This window comes from Anopheles nili, chromosome 3 (assembly GCF_943737925.1).
Source record: "Anopheles nili chromosome 3, idAnoNiliSN_F5_01, whole genome shotgun sequence".
Classification (NCBI taxonomy): domain Eukaryota; kingdom Metazoa; phylum Arthropoda; class Insecta; order Diptera; family Culicidae; genus Anopheles; species Anopheles nili.
The window spans coordinates 23,900,547-23,926,432 of NC_071292.1; the positions used below are offsets into that span (position 1 = coordinate 23,900,547).

At 49.7% G+C, this 25,886-nt stretch overlaps 1 protein-coding gene across 1 annotated transcript; it reads right to left on the bottom strand.

The window, feature by feature from the left end:
* Positions 1–1,234: 1,234 nt before the first annotated feature.
* LOC128723924 (paired box pox-neuro protein) lies at positions 1,235–24,195 on the bottom strand. The gene is made up of 7 exons (XM_053817689.1): positions 24,167–24,195; positions 23,071–23,240; positions 10,395–10,535; positions 10,222–10,301; positions 4,859–5,051; positions 1,682–2,523; positions 1,235–1,606 (listed from the first exon to the last, which is right to left on the bottom strand). The coding sequence occupies exons 1-7, from the start codon at positions 24,193–24,195 to the stop codon at positions 1,235–1,237; spliced, it is 1,827 nt and encodes a 608-aa protein (XP_053673664.1).
* Positions 24,196–25,886: the final 1,691 nt, after the last annotated feature.

Below are 25,886 nucleotides of genomic sequence, written 5' to 3' on the forward strand. Positions count from 1 at the left end.
TCCGAAAAGAAAGCTCACGCTGCGCCACCCCTGAACGGGAGATTTTTGAAGTAGGATTTTTGCGGTCCAAACCGGCGAATTATAACAGGAGAACATGCTCTAAGGAGGCTGCTACCAGGCGTATAGCCCATCTCGCTCTCACGCACTTCAAAATTTGATTGCTCCCTCTAGCGTTAACAATCCGTATCGCCGCTCGTTCCGGCGCGTGGTAATCCGCATGCTGTCTCTTTCACGCTCGATCGCTCGATGTTCTATGTGCACTATGGAAGACTTATGGTCATAATTTGTGAAATTATAATTAACAATTTATTATTTAATGCATACAAAAATTTCATTTTGAACACAAATAAAAGAAGGAAACTATTTACGTTAAATGAACGTGGCCTAAATCAATGTTTCACATAGCGTTTGGAATGGTTTTCCACGAATTAAAATGAAAATATACTACAGAATAAAATCGGTGTCTTCATATCGAAGATTCCCTCATAGTGCAAAGCATTATCAATTCAGCCAATCACGGCACTTGTTCACACCATATTAGTTCTAGCGCCAAATGTTTCGCACCCACGTGTCAGCCACCATGTGCCATACCAAAAATATTATTTAAATCTTTTCCAAAAAGGAATCTAATATACGCAAGTTAGTAATGCTAAGCGTGACTTCTCCACAGACGGAGTTCCTTCATGAGGTAAAGAGACTGCACATGCTGCAATTTATCGATAATAATATAAGCTCACAAACGCTGCTAAACAAAAAAGTCCTCTTTTTAATGAAACCCAGCAACTAAAATATGTTTTTCAAAGAAAATCTAGTTATTTTCCACTTGTGAACGTTATCTATTAAGTAGTGTCCAAATGAACAACCATCTCCCGCTGTACGTCATCAATAAATAGCCGCCGCATCAACCACGCCGTTAGGTCTCATTTTCTCAAGTACTGACAGTCACTTTATTGCATCGCTAAACATTACAATAGTTCTACTTTTCCCGCATCTATGCGCGCGGTTCGTAGGGGGTGGTTTTGATCTTACAGATTGCTAATACATAGAAAACAACTGCTGCTTACTCGCTGGTTAATAAATAGGCTTAATCTACAAACAACTGCAAGTAAGACTACCGCCGGCTCTGCTACCGGCCGCGCCTAACTAATCGCACTGGTATCATTCGTCCTGCGCCTATATACACTTGATCCTTGCGATCCTCCTATCTACATTTCGGTCGCATCCAACGCCGAAGTTAATCACAAATCTCGATATTGATGCTGTTTTCACTGTTGGTGTCGGTCAGCTTCGAGCGTACGACCGCCGACACGATGCTACAGGCCTCAGAGTCTTCTTCAGGTTCCGAGGGAGGCGACGAAGACGACCGGTATTCGGCTGAGGGCTTCCTGCTTGCCGGTGGCGCTGGTGAAGGACTCGACTTCGACGCCGGTGATACAGACGGTGAGCAGGGATAGCTGTACTTCCCATCCAACAGTGCATCCTTGCTGGGCGTATCCTGCGACGCCACGCACGCGATCGTTACACCGTCGATCTTCTGCTTCTTGCTCTCTGGTTTCTTCAACAGCTCCTCGATCGAGTACGGGTTGCGTTTCTTCGAGATGGCAGTCTGCGGGAATAGAAAAGGACAATCAGTGGTCACTTTTTAGAATCTCCTCATCCCCCAGAAGCTCCAGCAACTTACCCGCAACTCATCGTGGTTGTCCGACGAGTCATCACTGTTGACATCTGTGATCTGAACCGGTGAAGAGGACGCATTCGATGCGGTTGTGTCACTACGCCGGCCTGGTTCAAGCTGACCCGCGAAAGGGTTGCCACCCCCAGCGAAGGGGTTTCCATACGTGAAGTAACCGTGGGGAAAGGCCGCAGCTGCTGCTGCCGCTGCCGCTGCTGCTGCCGCCGCCGCAGCTGCCGTCGCCGGTGTCGTTGAAGGATCACCGTTGCTGGGGGCTGTGGCACCGCGATTGGCCGCGTAAAACAAGGACGTGTTCCAGATCCAGTGCTTTGGGAGGTACGGCATCGAGGCGGGAGTGGCGCTGGTGGGGGTGGAGCGGGTGGAGGACGAAGGCTCACTTTTAGCGTCGGCGCCCTTTGGAGAACTGAGGTCGGGCAGGCTGACAGAGGGTGTTGGTTTGGTGACGTGATGATGGGGCACTCCAGTGTGTGGTTGAGTGGGTAGGTGCGAGGGATGATGTGGGAGGTGATGATGAGGATGGTCCGAAGGTTTGGTGGATCCGGCGGTTGGCGGGAGACTCTCGTGTTGGATGATGTTGACGGCTGCCGTACGTTGGACCAACGGACCAGGGGCTCCTGGGGGTGAGCCGTAGGATGCATGGGGCATGTGGGGTATGGAGGCAGGGTGCTTGGAGGTGTGGTCGGGAGAGACACCGGTGGCCATGCTGTAGCGGTACTGGTTTAGTAGGGCCTGGTGTTGCTCTAACGTCTGGCTGTAGAGTGGATGAGCTGCCATCGCTTTTGATTGCATGTAGGCCGAGGACGAATGGGACGATTCGCGAAGCATTTGCTCTGTGAATGAGAGAGTGAGAAAGAGATGGTTGTGAGATAAATTCATGATTATAACCAAAATACTGAAGAACTATAAGAATCTTTAACATAAATTGGCAATTTTCAAGCGAAAAACTTTTCATTCCAGGGAAATAAAAAAAGGGAAATTTCAGAGAAATTAAAGCTCCTTTGAAAGGGGTAGTATTACAGAATGTTTTATGATATCAAATACATAATATAACCAAGAGAATTACAAGTCAAAGACTTTTGATGCGGGTAAATACAAATGATGTTACGTTTAGCAAAGCGAAAACCCAACAAAGGTGCATGCATTCTCTTTACTTTGAAGGTCATTAAGGTTTTTTTTTCGCAAATGTCTTTTGACCACCTCTCGGTGCAGCAATATTCGATCACTCCAGCCACGTCGCATCCCATCAGGCTTCGATTCTTGTAAGCTGCACTCTGGTCAACCTAATTTCGCACATCCGTCGATCGGTGCACTCCACAGGGTGTATAATTTGGATCATCTAACTCTCTAAACACGCTGCCCCGATGCATATCATCGCAAATGCAAGCGTGCAAATCCCAGTGCGACGGCAGGGTGTGTTTAGAAAAACGCACTTTGCGCCTTTTTCGCCGAAAAAGTGCACAAATCCACACCTTGCCTAACGATCGGTTATCGCGCCGGCATCCCTTGAGCTAATGCGCTTGGGCGGAATTTGCATAAAAGCATGATGAAAGGAACGCGCGCTCCGATTCCGCGCCTTCTTTTCGCACCATCGCGCGCCTAAAAACCGTCCATCTCATCAGCCCACCAGCTGTTTTCGAGAGGGATTGAACCATGGCGGCCAAAAAGGCTCCCATCTCATCGAACATAAACCAAACAACCAGCCAGCCAGCCGTCCTGAAGGGCTCAATTAGGAGGCTCACACACAAGGCTGAAGAAAAAGGGAGTCCGTTCGCAGCGCCCGGCGGGAACGAAGGAAAAAAACGCAAGGAATCGCGCAAGTCCTACCGGCTGCACCGAACCGAACCGGCTGGGTAGTGATTAAGTGGCCTAATAAAGTGCGCAATCTACAATCGAGACAGGACGAAAATGATGAGCCAACTACACCGTCGCCGCCGCCATCGAAGACTGTGCTCCTGGCTGACGGATGAGTTGTCCATCAAAAGGGCTTCCATTACCGGGTCATATCGCGGTGTAATTATCAAATTGCATCCTGCGCAAGGATCCGCGCATACATCTGGCGCCCAACGTACCGGCGAAAGAGCCAGTGAAAAGTGTGCTCATTGAATGATTACATTGCGCACTTACGTACGTGGTCATTATCGTGGTTTGCTCAGAGGCCGAGAGCCGAGAATTCGCACATTGAAAGGGCGCACGCTTTCGCCCTGAAGGGCACCTCGGTGAGTTGGTTGGCGTGCGCGCACGAGCGCGTTTGCGCAAAGGGACACCTTTTTGGCTGGGACCCTAAGTGAAATGGTCCGGTGCGTTGATCACGATGATCGTTCCGACACGATGATGGTCGCGTTAATGGGGCCGCCCGGTGTTCGAACCCAAGCGCAAGATGTCAAGAGTACTTTCTTGCCACGTGGCGCGTGAGAAATTATGCAAATTTAATGAGCACACCCGAGCCCACACACACGCACCCATCACCACTAATGGGAGGCTTGATGTCAACAAATTTGTCATCCTTTGCTGTCCGTGGTGTCGTGTGATGGTGTTGTTAAAGCAGTTCACAGCCTCACCGAGATGCGGTGCACCGATAGGGCGTAATGAGTAAATTAACGGACGCGCACCGCAAATTGAAGCTGTCAAAGTTGCCCGTTGGACGGCTTGTCATCGATCAATCAAAGTAGCTTTTGCTGTGGCCGTTGACGGTGAGATTGTCGGTTAAAATAAATCGCAGTAGCCAGCGGGAAATGCGTGATTTCAAGAGCGCAGATAAGAGTGTGCTTTTGCTAATAAGTTACCAATTTATTTCGCTACCAAAATCGATTAAGATCGCTGACTTTTGGTGTGCTGATTTTCCTTTGAAGACCCATGGGAACCTGCCACGGGAGGACTCAAAAAATTCGTTGGTGACCAGCTTTAAACATGGTGATTCCTTTCGCGGAATGCTATTAGCACTTCCGTGGGAGTAAAACTCGCACGAGCTTCATTTCCGACTGTCCATAAACCTTTCTGAACTTGCTAGCACCTTTTCGATGATGCGAATGCTAGATGCAAATTCCAACTCACTCGGTTTCACGCCACTTTGTAGTACCAAACATTGTAGCCGACAAATTGGCCGCTTCACACCTTCGTACCACGTGCAAATTGCACCACCAACGGCTTTTTTTTCCAGCCACTTACCATTCGAAGTCATGTCGTCCGTCCACATGCCGCCATTTCGCAGGATCCGATTGACGGAGCTAACCGAGGGTATCGTGTTCGGGTCGCATATCCGCTGGGAAAGCAACTGATCGCGGATCTCCCACGCGAACATGCCCGGGTTTTCCTGCTTGAAGCGCAGAATTTTCTTCACCACCGTCGGAGTGGCCACTTGCTGTGGAAAAGAGAGCGATAAAGAGAGTGAACAAGAAAGCATGAGAATGTGTACCGTGCTGTAGTTGAATGGTGGTTTGCATGCACCGAGCACCACCGAGCAAGGACCTTCCCTGCAGCGGGCCATTTTTCCATGGTCGTTTGTTATATTGCCATCATAAATTTGCGCCCACTGAACGGCTTATCAGCACCTCGGTGAGTGAAGCGAAAAATACCCGACGCGAAACGGACCCAAACCCCCAGGTTTGCACTCCATTATGTAAATCACAAGCATGTCGCAACCGTACCATATCGTACTGACCGCGAAATTGCACCAATAAATCGTACTTTGTCGCGTTCATAAATGGGCCTCCGGACCGCGAACAGCTCCACGGGTTCTGTGGCTGGTAATTGGGTGCGCTGGAGGCATCAATCATGCTGCTCAATTATAAATCTCTTCTCTCGCCACTTCACCTCACACAGGCTTACAGGGCGTTCCGCACTGGCCGAAGGGTTTTCTTTTACGATCCTTCGGCACACGGATGAAAAGCCACGCATCAACCAACGGGCCGGACCGACCGGACGTTATAAATCGCTCCGTTTTACGAGATCGACAAACGGCGAAGCGAACTTTATTGTCGGGAAAATTGAAACAAGCCGAACGGGAAAAACACGCATTAAAGTGAGCGTGGGGAAAAAAAGGGGGAAAATCGCCGGGAAAATTAGCCCTCCAACCACGGTTCTGCATCCAAAAGGTCCGAGGGCGCTTTCCGCGAGGAATCGATCGAGACAAGCTCCGTTTATGTGCTGTGAGGAATGTGAGGCCGGAAAATGTAACCGGGCCACTCGTGGGCCACTTCAAACTCCATTCGGTTTTCCACGCGCAGTGCCGGAACCGAGCTTTTAATCGTTATCAAATGCTTAAGGATAATCTATTCAAGCGCGATTGTAACGAAACCACATTTCATGGAGCCGGCGGGTCATATCGTGGAATGGAAAGCAATCTTTCAGTCCCACCTACCGGCGGTGTATTTATGGATCGAAGGCCAACCGAACGCAAGGATACTACTGGCAAGGGCTCGCGTAAGATAGCGAGTGAATTTTTAAAGGAACGCAACCCAAGCGCCCCTTTCAATTTACATACGCGATCAATAAAACCGACAGCCGAGCCGACTCGATTGGTTTCTAGTTCCTGTTTAGCCTGATAAGTTTTGCCCCCTTGGCCAGACACCTGATACGAGGTGTTCCATTTACACAACGCAGCCGCTTTATAGCCCTGCTTCCCAGGTAGGGAAATCGACTGGAACAGGCCGGCGCTCCTTGTCCCTTTTATTTTTTAAAGCCAGCACCTAATTGGATGAGGTCAACAGCGCGCGCAAAAACCGCACATTAAAGCCAACCTTCTGAGGTGCAGTTGCAACGCGTAATGGTTAATTGTGCGCTTATTGTTTCACCAAACGAAACGCCGCGTTTGGCCAGGATCGACACCAACTGGAGGTCCTGTTTTACGACACTCGTGCCCTTGTGCCAATCACCGACTCACGGCTGAACCGCCGTTTTGCCGTCTGGGAATGCCGCAGCAACAATGCGAGCCATTCTACACCCTGTGCGATCGATCCAGCATCGATCAGGGCTCCGTCAGGACAAACTCACCGAAAACGGCTGCCCCCGAGGGGTCATTGGCGATGTGGCGTCGTAAAAACACAATAATTACACTCCACCTTCCAGCACGGCGGTGTTTACAAGCATATTTTGTAACATTCTGCTCCTCCCGCGTGTGGCCGCGGGATTTGTCGGAAAACAGTGAAAATTGTTTTATGATGACCATTTCGAGCGCGAAGCTTCGGTTCGAGTGTCGATTTTCCCTGCGCACGAGGGCGCACGTCTATGCATATTTTACAAGATTATTAACACCTTCACCGTCGGGCAGGGCGCGCATAACATTGGCCGTTTATGGCACCGAAGGGCGGTGATCATTATATTGCACGGCGCGATGATAGTATATCATTTGTTATGGCCAGCCATAATCGGTTGCCGGCTAACGATTGTATCGATGCCGTCCAGGCTGTGATTGCACCAAACTCGCACCGAGCCACGAATGTGTCCAGCAGCTCTAATGCTGAATTCATTAGTCGCATCGATTCAGCGGTCGAAGGCTTTTGGAATCGGCAACATCACGGCCACTGTCGTCGAAACTGTCTGTCTGTCGGGTGAATCTCAGTGGCAGCGTGATAATGATCGGTGTTTCATAAAAGTAAATGGTGGCGTTGTGCAGATCGAACTAGAGAGGCGCATAACGGAGCGTCTAGCGTTGGAAAATAAATTGTGAAAATTGTCGTTCATATGGAAATTCGCACCCGTAGCAATCGGACTATGGCTTTTTTGATGCAATCTTTCTTCGATTGCTCGCCATGAATTGAACGATAAAGCGAATGAAACCAGTCCACGAGTCGGCAAGAAATGAAGCTCCAGCAAACGGCTTCCAAAGGCCACCGGCGAAAGCTTTCCGTTGAAAACGGGAAACCACGCTGAACCACGGGAAAAGCAAAGACACCGGTTTTATGCTGCGCTCGAGGGAAAAAAAGGAGGAGTTATGCTCGCACCATGTAAGAAGAGCGAAACCGCGATGATGCTGAGTGTCCGCGTGTCACTGCGGCTGTCCCTTTCTACGGGTGGTCCTGGATGTTGGTGAGAAAATCGACCCTCCCGTGACAAAACGCCCCGCAAACGTTCTCGCATCCGACGACAAGAAACGAAACATGTAAGCAACAACCAGCAACCATACGACGAGCTCAGTCTCAACCGATATCATCACACCGGACGGATCCGATGGCCTCAGGAGCCTGTGCCACATCGGTTAGGGCTACCGTGTGGTCCCGGAGCCGGGTGGAGCGATTTGGTAAATTTAAATTGAATTTTATGAGTGACGCTTATCGCAACGAAATCACCACCGAAAGTAAGAGAGAGAGAGAGACAAAAGAAAACCGGCCCCCCGGGGGGATGTTGTTCGTATTTTTTCCCTCGCTTACATCAGAACCGGCGGTTTAGAGGACGATGGTGTGAACATGACATCGATCGACCACCGGCGTGGCACCAGCGAAGGTACGTGGCAACGCCCGTTGGCCATAGCATTAGCATAAATTAATGCACGCCGACAAGGGCAGCTGCGGCTCGAATACACACGGCATGCAAGTGCATCAGGACGGACGCCACCGATTTGATACGCGCCACCGTGGGTATTTGCGTGCGAAAATGGAACCCATCGTCATTGGCGTTTCATTACGCGCGAAGGTCCGAAAAATGAGTGATCACTTTTCCGGTGATTTATAATTACTGTTTGGGGTGTTTGTGCTTGGTTCGGGGGATTTTCCCAACGACCGGGTGGTGCTTTTCCCACGCGCTGATCCGGAGCGAAGCTTGTGATAAGGCAAGCCTTTTTATCAGCTGTTGACGCACGACCGAGAAGCCAAATATACTCGCTCGTGATTGAGAATGGAGCATGTGACCTTTAAGCACTCGAGGAAAAGAAAATCTAAATCTAAAGCATCTTTATCCTTGAAAGGAAGACTGAGAGTTGAGAATAATGCACTGCACACTGCATCTAAGTGGTTCTGGATTGCGTTGTTTATTCTTCCACTAAGCGACTCTGAATAATTTTCGTACATTTAGATTCGTGTCAACATTATTACCCCAATCATTAATCAAACCGTTCCACTTCAGTAGGGTGCCCTCTAACCATCACCATCACTTCTCCATTGGCGCCGGTAATGATGTCGATTTCCCGCGATAGAGCGAACCAAATCGTATCATACTGCCAAAGCAAACACGGCACCAAAACGGTTGATAATGTGCGATAAGTGGGTGATGTTTCCGGTAGCGCGAGGTTGCTCCCGTATGCACGAAAACGGACCACATTTGTCAGCGGGTTGTTACAACAAACGAAATCGTTGCTATTCAAACAAATCTTTACGCCTGCTGCACGAGAGCTGTTTGTTATATAGTTGTTAAAAATAATTGCGCTGTATTTTTTATGCCAGGGGTTCATGGAAAAAAATGATCCTGTCTCGTTCGCGTGATGAGCTAATTTATACGATCGAAAATGATAGTCGTTGAAATAATTAAAAATACTCCTCAAAATTTATTACACAACATTACAAGGCGTATATCAAAAGGAGTAGGCCATTTGGATTAAAATATGGACCTATGAAGCGTAATTGTTGCTTCATCCAATTGCAAGGATGCCATATTTGAGTACATTATAAAACCCAATAAATTTAATGCAAACAAACCCCATCAAAATGGGGCTTTTTATAACCATCATAACACATTTTTCTCTAACGCGCAACAACCATCGCCCCATGTGTGTCCGTATCGGTGCATCTATATGACGCGAAGTAGGCGATGATCTAGTAGCCCGGTCACTAAAAGAGATCTATCGCAATTGCGCTTCAGCCCTGGTTTAAAGTTCCTGCCCAGCTATTTCATCGAACCGGCGAATGGAAAATGGCCCACGCTTCATGGCACTAGCGAGCACACAACATGACAGTGACATATCGGTTCACATTATAAATAATTATCCTCCATTCGACGGCCGGCGCTATCTATCCTATCCGATCGGGCATTCAATTTGGGTTCCATAACTTTTTTTTTGCTGTCCCACATTCACTGGTGTGGCGTGTGTTTTTTACCTCTTCTTTTTCCCACCACAGGACTCACATCCTGCCACGAGCTCAAGCCGTCCTCTGCAACGGATCACGCAAAGGGGTTCCTTCTGGGTTTCGAAGTGCCGCAACACCAACGACGCCGAAGCGCCGTGTTGTTTACGACACGCAATTAGTCCTTTCCGAGAGCGTCCTGCGAACGCGACCCGCGGTTTAAGTGTTTCCCGCCAGCCAACCGGAAGGATGGCTGGAAAGGAATCCATTTTGTCCGTACCGACTTCCACCCCACGACGGAAAGCGGTCGGAAGTGGTACGTGTGTCCTTTTTCGTTCGCTTCACAGTTCATTAACGGCAAACCGAGGGAGGCGCAAGGATAACGGCTCCACGTTAGGCCAAAAATCGATCCCACACTGCGTTGCGGGAACAATTAAGATGGCGCATTTCCGATAGGTCCCTCGCTCGGTCCTTCGAATGCGCCCGTGGGTGTCTCTGTCGTCTCAGGACGACCCCTAGCCTAGTTCTCGGTCTTACCTTGGTTTTGCTGCCACCGATCGAGCCGGGCCGTATCGATCCTGTTTCGTAGAAGCGGGTCAGAATTTTCGACACACAACCTGCGAGTGTAGACGGAAATGGAAATGGAAGCGAAGCGTGGGGATGGTTAATCTATCGATTTAATTAGGTACGGCTTCGTGGCGAGGACTCACCGTGAGACACGAGAAGCTGCCGGGAAATGTCGCACGGTCGAACGCCCATCAGTGCCAGCTCGACAATTCGCCGCCGCACGATGTCCGGCAGAGGTCGACCGTTGACGAAGACTCCTCCCAGCTGGTTGACTCCTGCTTGACCTATCGAAGAGAGAATGAGAGATTGTGAGGTTTGGAATAGTGAGTAAAAGTAAACGGAAATCCTGCTAGATAGCAGCACGCCTAGGCTCGCTTATCGGTCAATCGATAGCTCAATTCCTGAAGGGCTCAATCGTAAGTAAAAGGACCAACTCAGAGGCCTATTTCTCCACCAAACCATCGTCACTCACCCGCTGGAATGTCGACCGACGGTGCGTTTATTTGGCTCCAGGTGAGGAAAATTGGACCTTGCCAATTAAAACCGCAACGCAATCCGCATCGTGCCGATTCCGACGGCAGGCAATCGTGTCGGAAGTTTCACACCACGACATTTCACGCCGGTCCACATTCGAGCGACGCCAAAAGCCGCAATAATGAGAGCAGCATTTTTATCCCTTTTTTTACTTATTTCGGTGCTTGCTTCATTGTGAGTGAACGCATTTTCGGTGAACAATTTTCGCCCGACCGTCGTCAGAAATATGATTGCGTTATGAAATGTCCGAGCGATGGAATTTTTCCCGATGTCGTCTGGCGTCCCGTTGCCTCACGGAGTTGTGGACCACTGTGACGGGATATCGGGCGTGGAATGCCACTTGGCGGGTTTTTGGTGCGTCGGTAGCGTTTCCCTTCGAAAAAACAAACCACACGCTTGCGTATGAAACCGGGAAAAAGAGAAAACCCGCGACATGGGAAATAGCTTGTTTGTTTCGCTTTAATCAAAAGTTTGCCATTATTGTTACACAAAACACCCTCGAAGTGGCCCGAAATTTGTTTCATCCACTCGTAGATCATTCCAGCAGTCGGTAATGTAAACTCAAAATATAAATCCAACCCCGCACAGAACACTCTAGCTACCACGATTTCTGCCTGGTAAGATCCATCAATGCGCGCATCAGCTTAATTATAGACTGCACAACAATTAAAGCCATCCTGCGGCCACGTGCCCATGTCCTGAGCTCGTGCCCCATTAAGAACCGACACGACAATCGGACAACAGCAAAACGCCCGAAACGCCAAAGCGCAGCAAAACACCTGCACGGGGCTAATGACAAAATTGCTAACCTCCCATCAAAGTGCATTTGCTTCAATCAAACCGAAATTGGGTTAGGATGTGGACTGGGACCGCAGTTCGTTGTTGGCCGATCGTCCTTCGAGCGAGCGCACTGACACATTAGCCGCAGCCAGCTGGAGTCTTCCTTGTAGGGACGTAGCTTTCACACCACGAAACCTCGAAGGGTGGCTATTCACCTGTTTGTGTGCAGACGAGCGAGTAGGGGGTTTCAAGAAGCCACATCATCATCACAATGTAAGAGCTCGTAGGGGTTGAAATTGTGCTTATTAAAAAGAAGCCTCACGGAAACGACTCATGCAGCCGTAATGCCACCTCAAGTGTGATAAGACTCATTGATACCGAGCCATTCATGCCTTTTTACCGTCGGGTGTTTCACGGACGCATCAGGTGCGCCAATGCAGCTTATCATCTGAGAGTATCCTTTCGCTGAATGGTTTGTTTTTCCTCGCGCTTTTCGGCAACCGAACCACGCCCAGATGTTCGCAAGGGAACGCCAAATGAAGGGCACGCGACTTCGTAATGCATTGTAATTACATGTTCAAACGCTTGCAATTGCGCTCGTCCAAATCGCGCTGCAAACCGCGCAAGAATGCCCAGTCAGGAAGCCTCGGATGTCGGTTCTGAGGATCCTCATTCGACCTTCAGCTGGCAAACGCCCGCTCTGCTCCCTGGAATGGTAGCCAGACAGCCAGGATGTAGGTTTCTGTGCCAAAGCGTCTCGATCGTCTGGGAGCGTGAGCTTATGTGCGATGTTCGCGCCCGCCAAAGGCACGACAAAGGGCATAATTTCGTGCGGTTCGAATACGCCGAAAGGCACAGGACCAAACGCACAATTACGACCGGCCATGTTCCGAGCGCGCAGACGGACGTCAATTTCGACCCCAGAGAACCCGCGGGCGGTGAACGGATGTGTTGGAACGCATTAGTCGGTGTGGTCGCCACACCAACCAGCACAAATCAAATATTGATACGACAAATTCGGACCCCCGAAAGGACCCTCAAGACATGTTTATGCAAAGTGCGCTGATGGTGCGATAGACCGGATGGGGGGGGCATTAGAATTTGAATGCAGCATTCGAAAGGAATGCGTTTGGTTTTATGCATTAGAAACTACAGCTGCCTGTATCTCGATCGATTGAAACGATCTGGCGGCATGCAATCAGCAACGGCGCGACTCTAGCGATTAGGCGAGGCGCAATTAGTTGCAATGCGTGCATCTATGCCGTTTCATTTCGCATTTCGTATGCAAATAACCATTCAAATGAACTCTTCAGGTGAGTAGAAAAGTCAACGTTTAAGGACGTTAAAACAAATATGCATAAAAAAGGCGTACGTCTAGATGACTTTTTTATGTTTCATTTAATGCTGCCTCCGGAAGGAGACGCCCTGAAAAGATGACTGAAAGGAGAAAAAACACTCCACTGCGAGTGACAAGATTGTCGCCTGCATACTGGCGATCGATCCGACTCGACGACTTCAACGAGCCCTCCAACAGGATAACGCATTATTCATACGCCTCACCAGGCAAAAAGCTGCAAACTAAACATGCAAACGCGCAAACCGACGCGTTCGATTTCGTCGCTCAAACAGCATCCACCGAATCCGACGACTTCTCGTGTGCGTGTGTGTGTGTGTGGCGAGTGACGCGAGAGCGTATGAATTAAACATGGCAGAAACCATAACCGTCGCGAGATGCAACCCCGGGGAAGCATAAAATCATATCGACAGGGCGAAAAGGAAGCGAAAAACGCAACCCCGGAGTAGGGCGAATAAAAACAACGACGGCGGCTCATATCCCCACCGACCAACCGCGAGTCCGTCCATCAAACCCCGTGGAGGACCTTTAGAGAGGTGGAAGAGCCAGCAAGGACCCGGGTGTGGCAAGTATCATCGCACCGTGATCGTGGAGCGTGATAAAAATTTAACCATTCGTCTCATACGCGCGCGGGAACCGATGACAGCATCGATAATGAGCTGGGGACGAACTCGATTGCCGAAGGACGTGCAAGGAGATCGCGGATCAGGGACAAAAAACATCCACAAACACACACACACACCCATACGTTGAGATGACGTGCATTCGAAGACGATCAAACCGATCTCCAACTGAGCGTTTAACGATCAATCGCCAGCTGCGCTCGAAAAACCCCAAACCCACAACGTGATCTTCGATCGTGCGAAGGATGCCGATCGTGGTCGAGATTTTCCCCCAAAACGAATCACTCGCCGCTCGCATCACTAATCGATCGGTTCGAGCCACAAAGCACTCGCGAAATCAGTGTAATGACACATTTTTAGCTCACCCAAGCGGGTCCTTGCGAGAGCGCGCGTGATCGCAGACGCCGTTACGAAAAGCGCAGCAAAATGCCGTCACGAGGTGAAATATGTGGTGTGCGAATTGATTGATGGGATATAATTATGATGTCTTGCTTACGCCACTCGTCCCACTGGCCCCACTTCCCGGGTCGGGGTGGAAACCGGGAAATATGTTTATGCTTTTTAATATCGGCCGTGCCCGTTTTCAGAACCGGTGTGGCCGGGAACCGCAACGGCAAGCCGCATACCGGTGTGCCGCCCGATATGGCTTCATTACGCGGGGCCGTTTTTCGAGCGGGTCCTGCAAAGGGAATTCCCTCGCCCGGTTCAGATGCCCTCAGTGCCGCTCGGAGTGGTGCAAGCGGGATGAGCGCTATGCTCATTTAGGAAATAATTTTAAATACCGAAAAAACAGCCCACCGGTTCAACGACGGAACGGTGGCACCGACGATGAATGAATGGCATGCGAAGACGGTGGAACGGCGAGATGGCACGATGGCGAACGGTGACCAATCTGTTGCGATGTCCAGCCGTCCAGCGTTGTGTGCTTTTCCGCCGATTGCTTCCATTTCCCGCTGGCCGTTACCAAGCCAGCCAGTTGATCGTTTTTCCGACGGCCAAATGGGGCTCACTGCGCGCATGCAATGCGGGTGTGCTATGCGTGGAATGCACTTTTCGGGATAAGGAACTGCACGTTTGGCAGTGCTCGCAGGCTGTTTTAGATGTCACATCAAACGATCCAAATGATCGGTTGACAAATTTTCGCGCACTTGCCTGGGCGCGTGAACGAGTCTATTTGCGAGTCCCGAAATTACCACTGAACGCTAATGGCGAAGGTTTTGTGGCACAAGCAGCTCAAAAATGTATCAATTGGATTTGGCGGAAGCTGTTTGACTTGAAAAAAAATGCACCAATGTGCTTTAAATGTTGAGCTATTTAAAGGAGTTGGTATTGGTTTATAAGACAATTATACTCAAATGATTAGAATGGAAAGCTCATGCACTTTTTAACTAATAATAATGTCTTTCTAACTCAGTAATTTAGCATTTCTGTAACTTGATGAAAATAAAACTACTAATTCTTAATTAAAACTTAAGAAATGTATTGTCATAATCGTCAGCATTGGTGCAATGAACAGTAAACTACTGATATATGACGCCCTTAGAGTAAAATAATCAGCTCAAACATAATCTTTCTGATTAAGGCAAAAGATCCATGGTTATCGTATCGATCTGCAGCACTAAATCGAAATTAAATCCCTTCACTATTACGATAATCAAACCGTCCCGCTTATTAAGATCCCTGTACAGCTTCTACCCTCGGATAAACGACAAAATCCCTCGCTCAAACACTTGCTATCCAGCAGCAAATACCTGCACCATCACTAATAGGCTGTGTGCTTCCGTTTAATGCGACTCTTTACGACATTTCGCGCACTCGCTAGAACCCACAATGCAAGCGAGACTGCAATCGGTAAGTGCGATTATCGCGGTATCGATTTCAAAACAAGCCATCGAAATGCCGATTCTCCCCCGAGCCAGACGGGCAGATCCTCCCCGTATGCGTTACGCAAATGCAAAAAAGCACCATTTGCGCTACCATTTGCGGTCGCAGCGCTTAACGTAACGTGGCCTCACGATGAGCCACCGGACCAGGGCCGGTTAATTATTATGGTCACCCGAGAGCCCGGGAACCCGGGAGCCCAACGGAACCCTGCAGATGGCGATGCTAATGGCGATGGCCGCGAGATGTGAGTGCTCTCGTAAAGCGCCACCGTCCGGAGCCAGACCGCGGCCACTGGGCTAGGCAGTTCGTTCGAAATGGTAAGAAATTAACATTCATTTCGTATAAAACTCTCCGTTTATAGCTGACCGACGTGGCGGCGACCGGTCGAGGCTGTGATGGAGCCTACCGACGACTACGCGGTATCCCTTCCAACCACCATTACAGCCTCACGGTGCCCAGAGAGAGCTTGAGAGTGAGAGAGAGAGAGAGAGAGAGAGAGAGAGAAACGGTCTGAAAAAGCCCGCACCCAGCCGCCATCTTCACCGGGGTCTTCATCGGTGGCACCGGCTTGGCGCATAAACCTGATCCTCGGAACGTGTGTTTATACGGTTGCTGGCGAGCGTTTGGGAGCCGTTTGTCATTTTTCCCGTTCAATTCGCCAACCGCCAACCTCGGCAAGCACCGGCGAAGGCAACTTTTACGCTTGCCATTATAAATTTATGTCCGACCCCTTGCGATGTGTGCACGCCCGCGAAAAAGGGCACGGGAAATTAAATAAAACAAACAGCACCCAAGCGAACCACGCCGGCCACGGAGATTTTTATGACCGATCCCTTTCGCCTTGGCGCGGCCCGACCCGATCCGTTTCTGATTGGCTGCGAAAAGCCGGTCCCCGGGAGGCGGTGGCTTTTGGGTGTCGTGAATTCGCGAGGCTGCCGGTTTTTGTGTGCCGAAAAACCAGCGCAGAGCTGTTTTTTTTCTGTTGCTATCGAGGATCCTCTGAAACCGCCGGAACCCATGGCCGGCCATCGCCAAATTGGCGGAATTTAGCGGTTTAATTAGTCGCACAACCTGCGACGCCGCGGCACCGAGCGGGGCAATTAAAAATGAAGCCCCAATCGAGGGTCCCCATTAAAGGATACTCACACGCGGATCTGCATACGCCGGGCTGCCGAAAAGGGTCGGCGAGAATTCAGAAGCCGAAACGTTCCGAAATCATCAACGATCGTTAAAGCGGTGTACCGTCATTTGGCTGGCGCGCCATCGTTCTGGGACGGGAAAAACGGCTCGCAGGAGTTATCTGGAACGAATACCCGCCACATCGAGCATGGACGTGCACTAAAAAAGCGCCTCAAAAAGGCCCTTGAAGCAGCGCATAGCCACGTTCCTAATTCTAGCGGCCCGGGACTCAAAGGAATCTCACGCCGATAGACACCGTGATACCGGTCGTGATGGCACAATCTTCAATTTTAGTCATTATTTGGCCGGCTCACAGCCGCCCGGGCGACATTAGACGCCGAGAGGACGTGCGGGCACCCCCGAGGGCAGCCCAACCTACCCAAGGGACCGTCTCCTCCACGACCCTATGATTATCCTGCGCCTTTCGTTCGTCGATTACACGCAAACAAACGCTATAATTTCTGCATCCCGCAACCCGAACGGGCGGATCTACGGTTTCGGCCGTCTAAATGCACCGTCACCGATTCCGGTGCATCGCTAATCAGTGGTGGGGCCTTTTTTGCTTGCGAGCTGCGCCAAAAGCCACTGGTACACGCGCGGGAGCACGCGGAAACCGTATCGCAGGGTGGCAATCTGTCGGCAAAAGTTCTCGATCGGTTTCCGTCAAACAGCAATCAATTATTTTGATTATATTTCCCGGCAAATGCATCTCCCGACGCCCGAGCTGCTGAAATGTTCGGTGTTGGGCCTGCGGCGTGTGATGGGACTGGTTCGTTCTAAGCATGCATTAGACGCGCGCGAAAAGGCTCCCTCGAAAGGTCCTTCGATCGCATCTGCCTTGTTGGGTTCTAATCGCAACGCGGCTCCATGCGTCCGGAGACACTGTTGCAAACGCTCTGTGATGCGCTCAAAAGCTGCCATCGGCAAGGATTTCCGCTCGGATAAGTGCAGCAGGCTACGTTTCGATGTTTGTTTGATGAAAACGATCAATAATTCGGCGGTAATTGTTATCATTAGAAAGTTTATTTAGTTTGATGAGGAGCTATTGAGGCTTCATTACGGCAAATTGCTGCAGCGAGCCATTTTATTAAAATCGGAACGGTTCGAGCTCGAACGTGAATTGCACGCGCCAGCTTCTCGTTAAAACGTAATATGCTTTTCAAACCAGTTGCGGACGCTATCCAACGTAATTGGCGTTATTGACATCGGCATAAAATTCATCGTTATCGAGCTAAATATCTGTGGCATTTAATAAGCGCAGCCAAATTTAATTCACCTTCGCGGTTCAGTTATTTAAGATTAGTCTAAATTTAAGCACATGATCAATCTGAAATAGGGTGCCTAAAATATCATACTCAGAGAGATAATATGCTGAATAAGTTCTTCTAGCGTAAATATGCATCATATTCATTCGAATTAATTTTAATATGCGCGCAGCTGATTAACAAAATAGCATAATAGTTTGCAAGCGCGGGTGATTAAAGAAAGTTTGACTAGACTAGACAGTGAGTGTATTTCTACGTTCCGAGTATTCAAGTATCTGCTATGTTCAATGATCTTATAAGAAGTGTAAAAGGTTTTATTTTGTTGCCCTAACATACTCAATCTAATTTATGCATTACTGAGACACGCATAATCCCAAACATTCAAAAATTAAAACAAAAGATGTCCAGAATGGAAATCCAAAGCTTTTACATCATTTAAAATCTTACAATGCAATATTATCATTTGCTGAGTTTATATCAATTATCAAACAAACACTTAACAAATAATCCAGACTGTATGCAGCATTAAGCACACAACTTTACATCTCCCCACATACCATCATCGATCGCCTCCAACAAATTGGGCGCCTTCTGCTACAAAATAAGATTAATCTTCTTCGCAGCTCGCACCGGAAATGGAGACGCCCATAAAAACCTTAGGTCGGACATCATCTCCAAAACTCTAGCTCATCCGCACGGTAGTTGCCGGCATGCAGCTACTTCCTTGCCCCTATTTGATCGCACCCATTACATCTCTCGACCAGCCACGAGTTACAGCTTCGCGGGAAGTGATTAAGCCGGGTCTCCCGCGCTCGCGACTAACAACGCCTTGGCCACCCTCGGCAAACCCTTTGACCGTGGAGGTCAAACATCCCTCGGCACGGCAGCGGATCGCCATTCGGAATGCGTAACGTTTGACGCACTGCTTCCAGGAAACCTAATCCCGTTGGGCCGCCGAAACGAAACCGAAGCGAAGCGAAGGCTCCACCGGCCATTAATCCGCCGGGGACCCGGACATGGCACACACGGTTCGTCTTAATTAGGAAAATAAAATGGTAAAAACACCTGAAAACATCACTTTGCTTTGCCTTTGGCTCGATGGGCTGTGGAGGCGACGATGGAACCGTGAACCGAAACCGAGGAAGTTTCTCCATGCATCGGATCCATGCGCCGCGTCGCCATGGTGATGTGGCAAATGAAGCAGTAAAACAAGTGCGCAGTTAGCAAAGACCTGGGTGGAATAAAAAGCTAAGCCTACTTGCAAGAGGCGCTGTTCGCGTTTTTCCACCACAACGCAATCCAACCGTCCGGGTGAAGCATAAATCATGGTACAAGCGTTTTGGAAACGAAACGAGACGATCCGCCATTGCCGGCATTCAACCGAGCACTCGTAGGCGTCGAAGGGCAACCGTCTACTTAACGATCGACTCCCGGGGACTTCTGGAGTTCGTTAGTACGCGCCGGGGCCAATTAATTCCTGCCGCTAGGGTGCTTCAGTGTCTCGGCGTGTTCACTCGCCCTTCAGGCTACTTTAGGTCGAGCTTTTCTGATCTGTTGCCCTGAGAGAGAGCTAAGGGCATCCGAGCCAACGGGAACACGGGAACAGTTCCGGCCCGGACCGACCGGGTGTTGGAGAATGAATTAATTCCACTTCAATCACCGCTGGACATAAACTGACAAAACCACACCGGCACCATATCATTTGATGAGCGCCCATTTTTTTCTTCTTCTCTTGCACCTCCTCAGCCCAGTAGCACCCGATCGGGGGCCGTAAAGTGTCCTTCCATGTTCCCGACCGTGCTCCTGCCACGGATATGCTCCACCATTCGTCATTTTCTCGCTTCTCGCGCAAGCAAGGGTTGCATAAATCTATGCGCTCGAGTCAATTAATTGTCAAACCTCTGCGTAGCCGTAGCGTAGCGCGTACGGTGTTACCGAAGCCCCCGAAACGCGCCTCAACCGACCACCCGTGCCTGTTGGGACGCGAAAAACGCGACGGAAAACGCACCCGAGTGAGCAAAAAAAAACATATATCCCGCACCCAATCGCCCCACCCGACACCGGGAGACGATACCAAATCATTTGCGCTTTTGCGCGCCTTGCGACATGTCCTTGCGCGGTTGCGTCGTGCGCTAAAGAAAACTGTCGCGCAAAACCCGCAGAGCAATGGGCGATGGGAAAAAGCAAAAACCCGATCCTTTCCAGTCAACGCGCACAGCGCTTGATTTATATCGCGAGCTCTATCGGAATGAATAATGTCGCCCGGTTGCGTGCAGTGTGCATTGCGTACGGTGCGCGCGCGCGCACACACAAAAAGTGCATCCAATTTAAAGTGATGGGAAATCACTCTCACGCGACGCACTGTCCGTCGATTGGGGATAGCGGATTCGATCAACTCGTCTGTCACCGGCTTTGGTGCACACGGGTGAGTTCCCAGAGGACAATGTTGGGATTACGCATGGTGGATTCGAATTCCGTTTGCCTCCGACCAAAACATGTGCTCCGATGACTGTGAAAATTATGGAATAATTGCATTCAAATTGGTGAAAGCCAAGCGAATATTTTCGTGCACTAAATATCTCCATGCTCAAGTATCCGACACTTAAAAAGCTTCTAAGCATCTAAGCAAAATCCAAGGATTGATCCAATCCAAAATTGTTTATCAAATGGAATCATGCAACCAAAACGATCTCAAAACCAAAGAAGAGACTTTTCCTATGAAGAAAAAAAGGCTTCAAACTGCTTTACCAAAATATGCCCACTCTCCACACACGTCCTATCTCACTGTCCGAGAAAATAGTGGCCATATCAAAACCGTGCCCGTATCAAACGTATCACTAACCAACCACCGGCATACCGGACGCGCACCGGTCCGGCGAAAACGACGACACTGCCGACACGAGGAATCCGAACCCATGGCGAATTCGTTCAGCGCATAAAATTCTTCAAATTATTACAACTTGTATTATGAGACAGATAAAAAATTAACTAATCTGTAAATATAATTTTTATATTTTATCCCGTTCCGCGTCGGCAACGGCACGACACGGCCCGCGGTCCGCGAAGTGACGAAAGGCGGAGAAAATCGGCGAGAACAACATCACACTCGTCTACACCTTGGTCCCGATCGGTGCTGATGGGATCGCTACCGGTTGACGATCGACTGGACCGGCAACCAACTGGCCGATGCGCCGATTGACTGGAAGGAATTCCAGCCCGAACACGCGGACGTTTGCGAGAAGGAGGAAAAAATCTCCCATCACCAACAGATACGCCACTCCGGCGAGTCCGTTTCGCTTCACTGTGTTTCGCTGCAAAGGTTGCAGAATTCTGTGCGCTTTTTCTGCGCCCAGACCGTCGCCGTCATCGCCTGCTTCGTCGTCCTCGTCGTTGCACACGTTTGTGAGCGTGTTTGCAAAAAAAAAAAACCACACAAATTTATGCACAGCACAGTAGCAGTTCACAAAACGGCTGCGGATGAATCGCTCCAAATGCTGCGCTCATCTGCTTCGAAACGTTTCGGGACTGCTGCAAAAATGTTGCCGATGTTCCGTGATTTCAGACGTTTTGGGACGTGCAGAAGAGAGAGAGAGAGAGAGAGAGCGAGTAGAAAAAACACGCCATCAGCATCCAGGACCAACATTCGAATGGGAAGAATATTAATATTGGCTGGGCGGCGGCTCGGCAAAAGTGTTGCAGTTTTGAGAAGCGTTCCAGAACCGAGTGCATGTCGCCGTCGTTGGTTAACCATGGCATTGTGTCCTTTCGAGGATCCATGGACCCGGGGACGAACCTTTTCAAGCCGCTACGACGGCCACATTCACGGCATAGGTGCAGGCGGAAAATCATTTCTCCACCCAAAACCGGACCGTGCTGTACCGGCGTGTTTGCAGTGGAAGAAGAATGCTTTGAATTAATTTGTACCGCTTTATTAAGCGATTTTGCCAACCGATAAATAATGACTTATTTTTCTGCAGCAGGTGATAATTGCGAATGATTTTTCTCGCTATATCGCGATTGAAAATGATTGATTGGTAATATGGTGTCACGCTTGCTTGAAAGCTAAAAAGGACACACGTGGGTTTTTGTTCGAAAAATCTCTCACGGGCAGGAGCAAAAGAATGATATGAGTAAGAGTTATGAGCATTTAATTATAGCTGTTTTTTTACTAAGAAACTTCAAAGAAGTAGGGAAAATTTATTCCCTCATTAGGTAATCCTGCAGGTATTTGAAAGATGCAACGCACTAGTAAAACCAGTTGAGTTATGGAAAAGTTGTAGCAAGCACAATATTATGTGCAGTTGATTTTTAAAATCAACCAAAAAAGGACATCAAAGTACGCGCTGTTATCAAACGATCGATCGACAGATAAATTCATGGTTTAGATCACCTCGCGGCTCTGCTATCACCGTCATTGCATTTATCCGTGCACCGATTTCAAAAGAACTAACCGGAAAAAAGCTATGCGGCACAATCATTTTAAATCCGAATTCATTACACCTCGCGTCCGATCGCTATCCCTTCCGACACATTGTCCGAAGCTCGCATGCTCGTTGTTCTTGAGCGTAATGCCTACTTAAGCCCGCTTTTCACTAAATTGATTCTTGATGCTCTTTCTCTCGGCAATCGTTATAATCAAACTTTATACGCGACCGCAGCAGCCGCTCGTACGCAAAACGCCGCGCTTTAGCCGAAGCGAGTGTATTATTTTTCAATTAGACCAGTAATTTCATCCAGAACGAAAAGCGATGGCTTTTTAATGCAACCGGTCGTCGGTGTGTTCCATCGCAAAAGGTAACCTGCGCGACTCGATCACGAAACCGGCGACCAACCTCGACTGGGGCCGCGTGTGGTAGGTGATCATTTTCCAATAATACCTGCTAAATGCATTCCGCAAACCGATACGCATCGTCGCAGCACGCCGCGATCACGCGCATTCACGCGCCACGCTGAGTACCGTTGCAAAGTGCACCGAAACGGTTGCATCGCGAGCTGTCGCATGAGCAGATTTGGACGAAGGTCTGAGGTCTGCTCGATCCGGTAGCTCTCGAACAGCCGACGATGACGACTCGCCTACAGCCCCTGAGGGGCAGCAATATGGAGCGTCCGAGCGCCAGTCGCGGCCAGTTGCGGTCGCGGTCTTAATCGGGACTTAATCTAAGAAAATTATGGCCGTAATCTAATGATCGTTTCCACTTACCAGTATGGGGCATTTCGACGGTACCGGGCGGCGCGTTGATTGCCGTCTTGAAATCAGATATTTTAGCCAGGTCCTGTCGGTTTGACCCGCGTCGGGGTACCTCGACCGAGATGCTGTTGGCAGTGAGCTGCTTTGGTTGCGAGATGAAACTCCTCGGCGGCTGCTCCAACCTGTAACGGAAGCAGGGAAAATGCGATTTAATTTTTTTTTACGATGACTGCAACCACCATGAGCATGAGGGTGAGTTGTTTTAATTTGCGCTAAAGCCCACGCGTTACGAGCTTCACCGTCGTGACCTCGGACCTTGCGGTGTGGTGGGCCAAAAGTCGCTCGTTTTTTCATGTGCTCGCGCATTCGGGTGGGCTCTTCCGACTACGGGCGCTTTCTCGAGTCAGGTGAATCAACAATCGACCACACTGGCGACCCGGGTGTTTTGAGGTGAAGCAGCAGCAACAAAAAACAACCCGTGTTAAGGACCTCCCAAGCGAAGGGATAAGAAACAACCGGTGAGCTCGCTCCCAAAAGACCCGCAGGGAGAAATGTTCAAGCGCACGTCAACCGGACGTCGACATCGACACCGGTGACCCGGCTGGGCCGGATTTATACTGTGAAAATATTGTAATTTCATTAATTAACGCCTTTTAAGAGGCATAAATTAGCATAACGCACCGAAAGGCGACGAAAGTGCACGCTTTAATGCCCGCCCTTGATTCCCGGTGGTGGAAAACTATGAAAACAAAAGCCCCAAATGCCATTCCTGAGGGCGCCCGGGTATTAATATCCCACTCGAAGGCCTATGCACGGGCGGACGGTCGTAAACGTCGTTGGGAAAAAGGGGACCTCGGAAAAAAGGCAATCGTTCTCGCCACCCGTCGGTGAGAAGTGGAAAACCGTTCCAGTTTGCTGTCGTTTCTCTGCAGGATCCGTTTCGATAAAACCGGGTGAACTATGACTAAGTGAAGTGGAAATAGACCAACGCCGATGGTTCCTGTGAAGCAGGGAACCCCAAAACAAGTGCTGTGGGAAATGGAAAATGATGGAATTGTTGTTGATTGCATGGTGGAAGGATGCCTATTAAATCAGGTTTCAAACTTACAATCGGCCATCGAAAGTTGAGCAGTTCATTTCGCTCGGATTCACGCTCACGATTCAAGGTGCCTTTTTTGTCCACTTTCTTCAGACTAATAATTACCTCCGTTGTCACACGGCGCCCAATCCGTCGCAGCCGTCGGCACCGGTGGGCTTGATTTGGCGAATAATTTTATCGTCCCGTCATGCGGAGTCGTTCCAGTCGTCGGAGGTCCTCCGGTGGAATGCTTCTCAGCACCAACCGACAACCGCTCGCTACGGTAAGGGCTTACACATTTTAGTAGCTCATTAATACAATCGCTATTTTCCGCAACGCCTACCAAAAAGCCTACCCGGCCCGGTAACGACGACGGTGACGACGACCCGTTCGCGGAAAATATAAACAAATTCGCGCGTTATCGCAAATTGGGCACGCTTTCACGCGTTCCGTTGGTGTTTAATTAGAAAGAGGGGAGCGAGAGAAAAACAAACACCACCCCACGTGTAACCGAAACGCCGCAAGGACCCCTAAAGGACTCCAACATCCTTTCACGGTGCCACGGTGTGTGGAAACGTGGTGAAAAAGCCGGGGAAAGCTTTTATGGACACGCATTCACGGGGCCCCATGGCCGATGGCGCACTGTGCGAATTAAACCGACTGTTTATACGAAAAAGGCATAAAAATCTTAACCAAATACACCGACCCCGAAAATAAAAACCCTCTGACTAACCCCTCGGAAAATGGGGCGCGATCGTTACGCTGCGGCTGCGGTGAAAACAGGCGAGCATCTCGGTGCGAGCTCGCAGGGTTTTATGATTGATTTTGCCTAATTAATCATACCCGCAGGATTCGGCCACTCGCTTCTCAAGGGACACCGAATCGCGTGGAATTAACCGCGTACGTACGCAAACAAACAAACACACGAGCGAAAGTGCCCCTAAAACGCTTGCAAAGGACCTGCCCTCGCGGATGGCGATAGGTTTATGCAAATCCCGTGCCCAACTTATGTCCTGCGTCACGCGGTTTATGAGCCACGTTTGTCGCGTGGGCCGCAACCGTGGCCAAACCGTGGCCTCTACCGTTGCCGGTGCGGTGATGCGGCGACCCAAGGCAAGGATATGGTTGTTGAACTTTGTCTCTTCATTAATATTTATCATCTCGTGGCCGGTGAAAGCCGGCCCCATGGACCTTAGACCCTAAAGTGTGCCGTTCCGGAAAAGCCTGCCAATCGGATCGGTGGCCTCGGGGACGGCTTTGCCGCTGATTAAGCCATGCTAGCGTATCCGTTTTGCGTGTAGACACCTTCGAAGGGATAGCCATGTAGCTTGATTACGGTGGTACTGCGCCCGAAACGATGCCTGAAACGTAAACCTTTTTTACGGCCGTTGCGGCGACTGTGCGTTTGTGTCGAAGCACGTTTTCCCGCGCTCGGTTGGCTTGCGGGAATGTAATTTTTCATTAAGCCTTCGGTCGTTTTCCGGACCCAGCTCATTCCAATGGAAGGTCCTCGCATCATAGAAAACCGCACTCGAAACACCCACCGAAAAACCCGCTCGATCGCACTCACGTCCTCGTGCGGAAGTGCTTGCTGAAGTTGAAAAGAAAATCCCGTTCACCAAAAAACCCGTTGCTGCCGAAATTTGCGGAATCCAACTACACCGCGTGCAATAAATCGCGTATGCTAATCATTTGCCCACTAAAAGCTGTCGCATTCGTTCAGCTACTCGAGCGAGCGCGAGAAAGCATC

Excerpts from the sequence above, each read along its gene's own strand:
- LOC128723924 (XM_053817689.1), bottom strand. The coding sequence starts at position 24,195 with ATGAACTGCTCAACTTTCGATGGCCGATT. Across the intron at positions 5,052-10,221 it reads TCGGTGGCAGCAAAACCAAG|CAAGTGGCCACTCCGACGGT; the intron begins GTAAGACCGAGA and ends TCTTTTCCACAG. Across the intron at positions 1,607-1,681 it reads ACAACCACGATGAGTTGCGG|ACTGCCATCTCGAAGAAACG; the intron begins GTAAGTTGCTGG and ends CTATTCCCGCAG.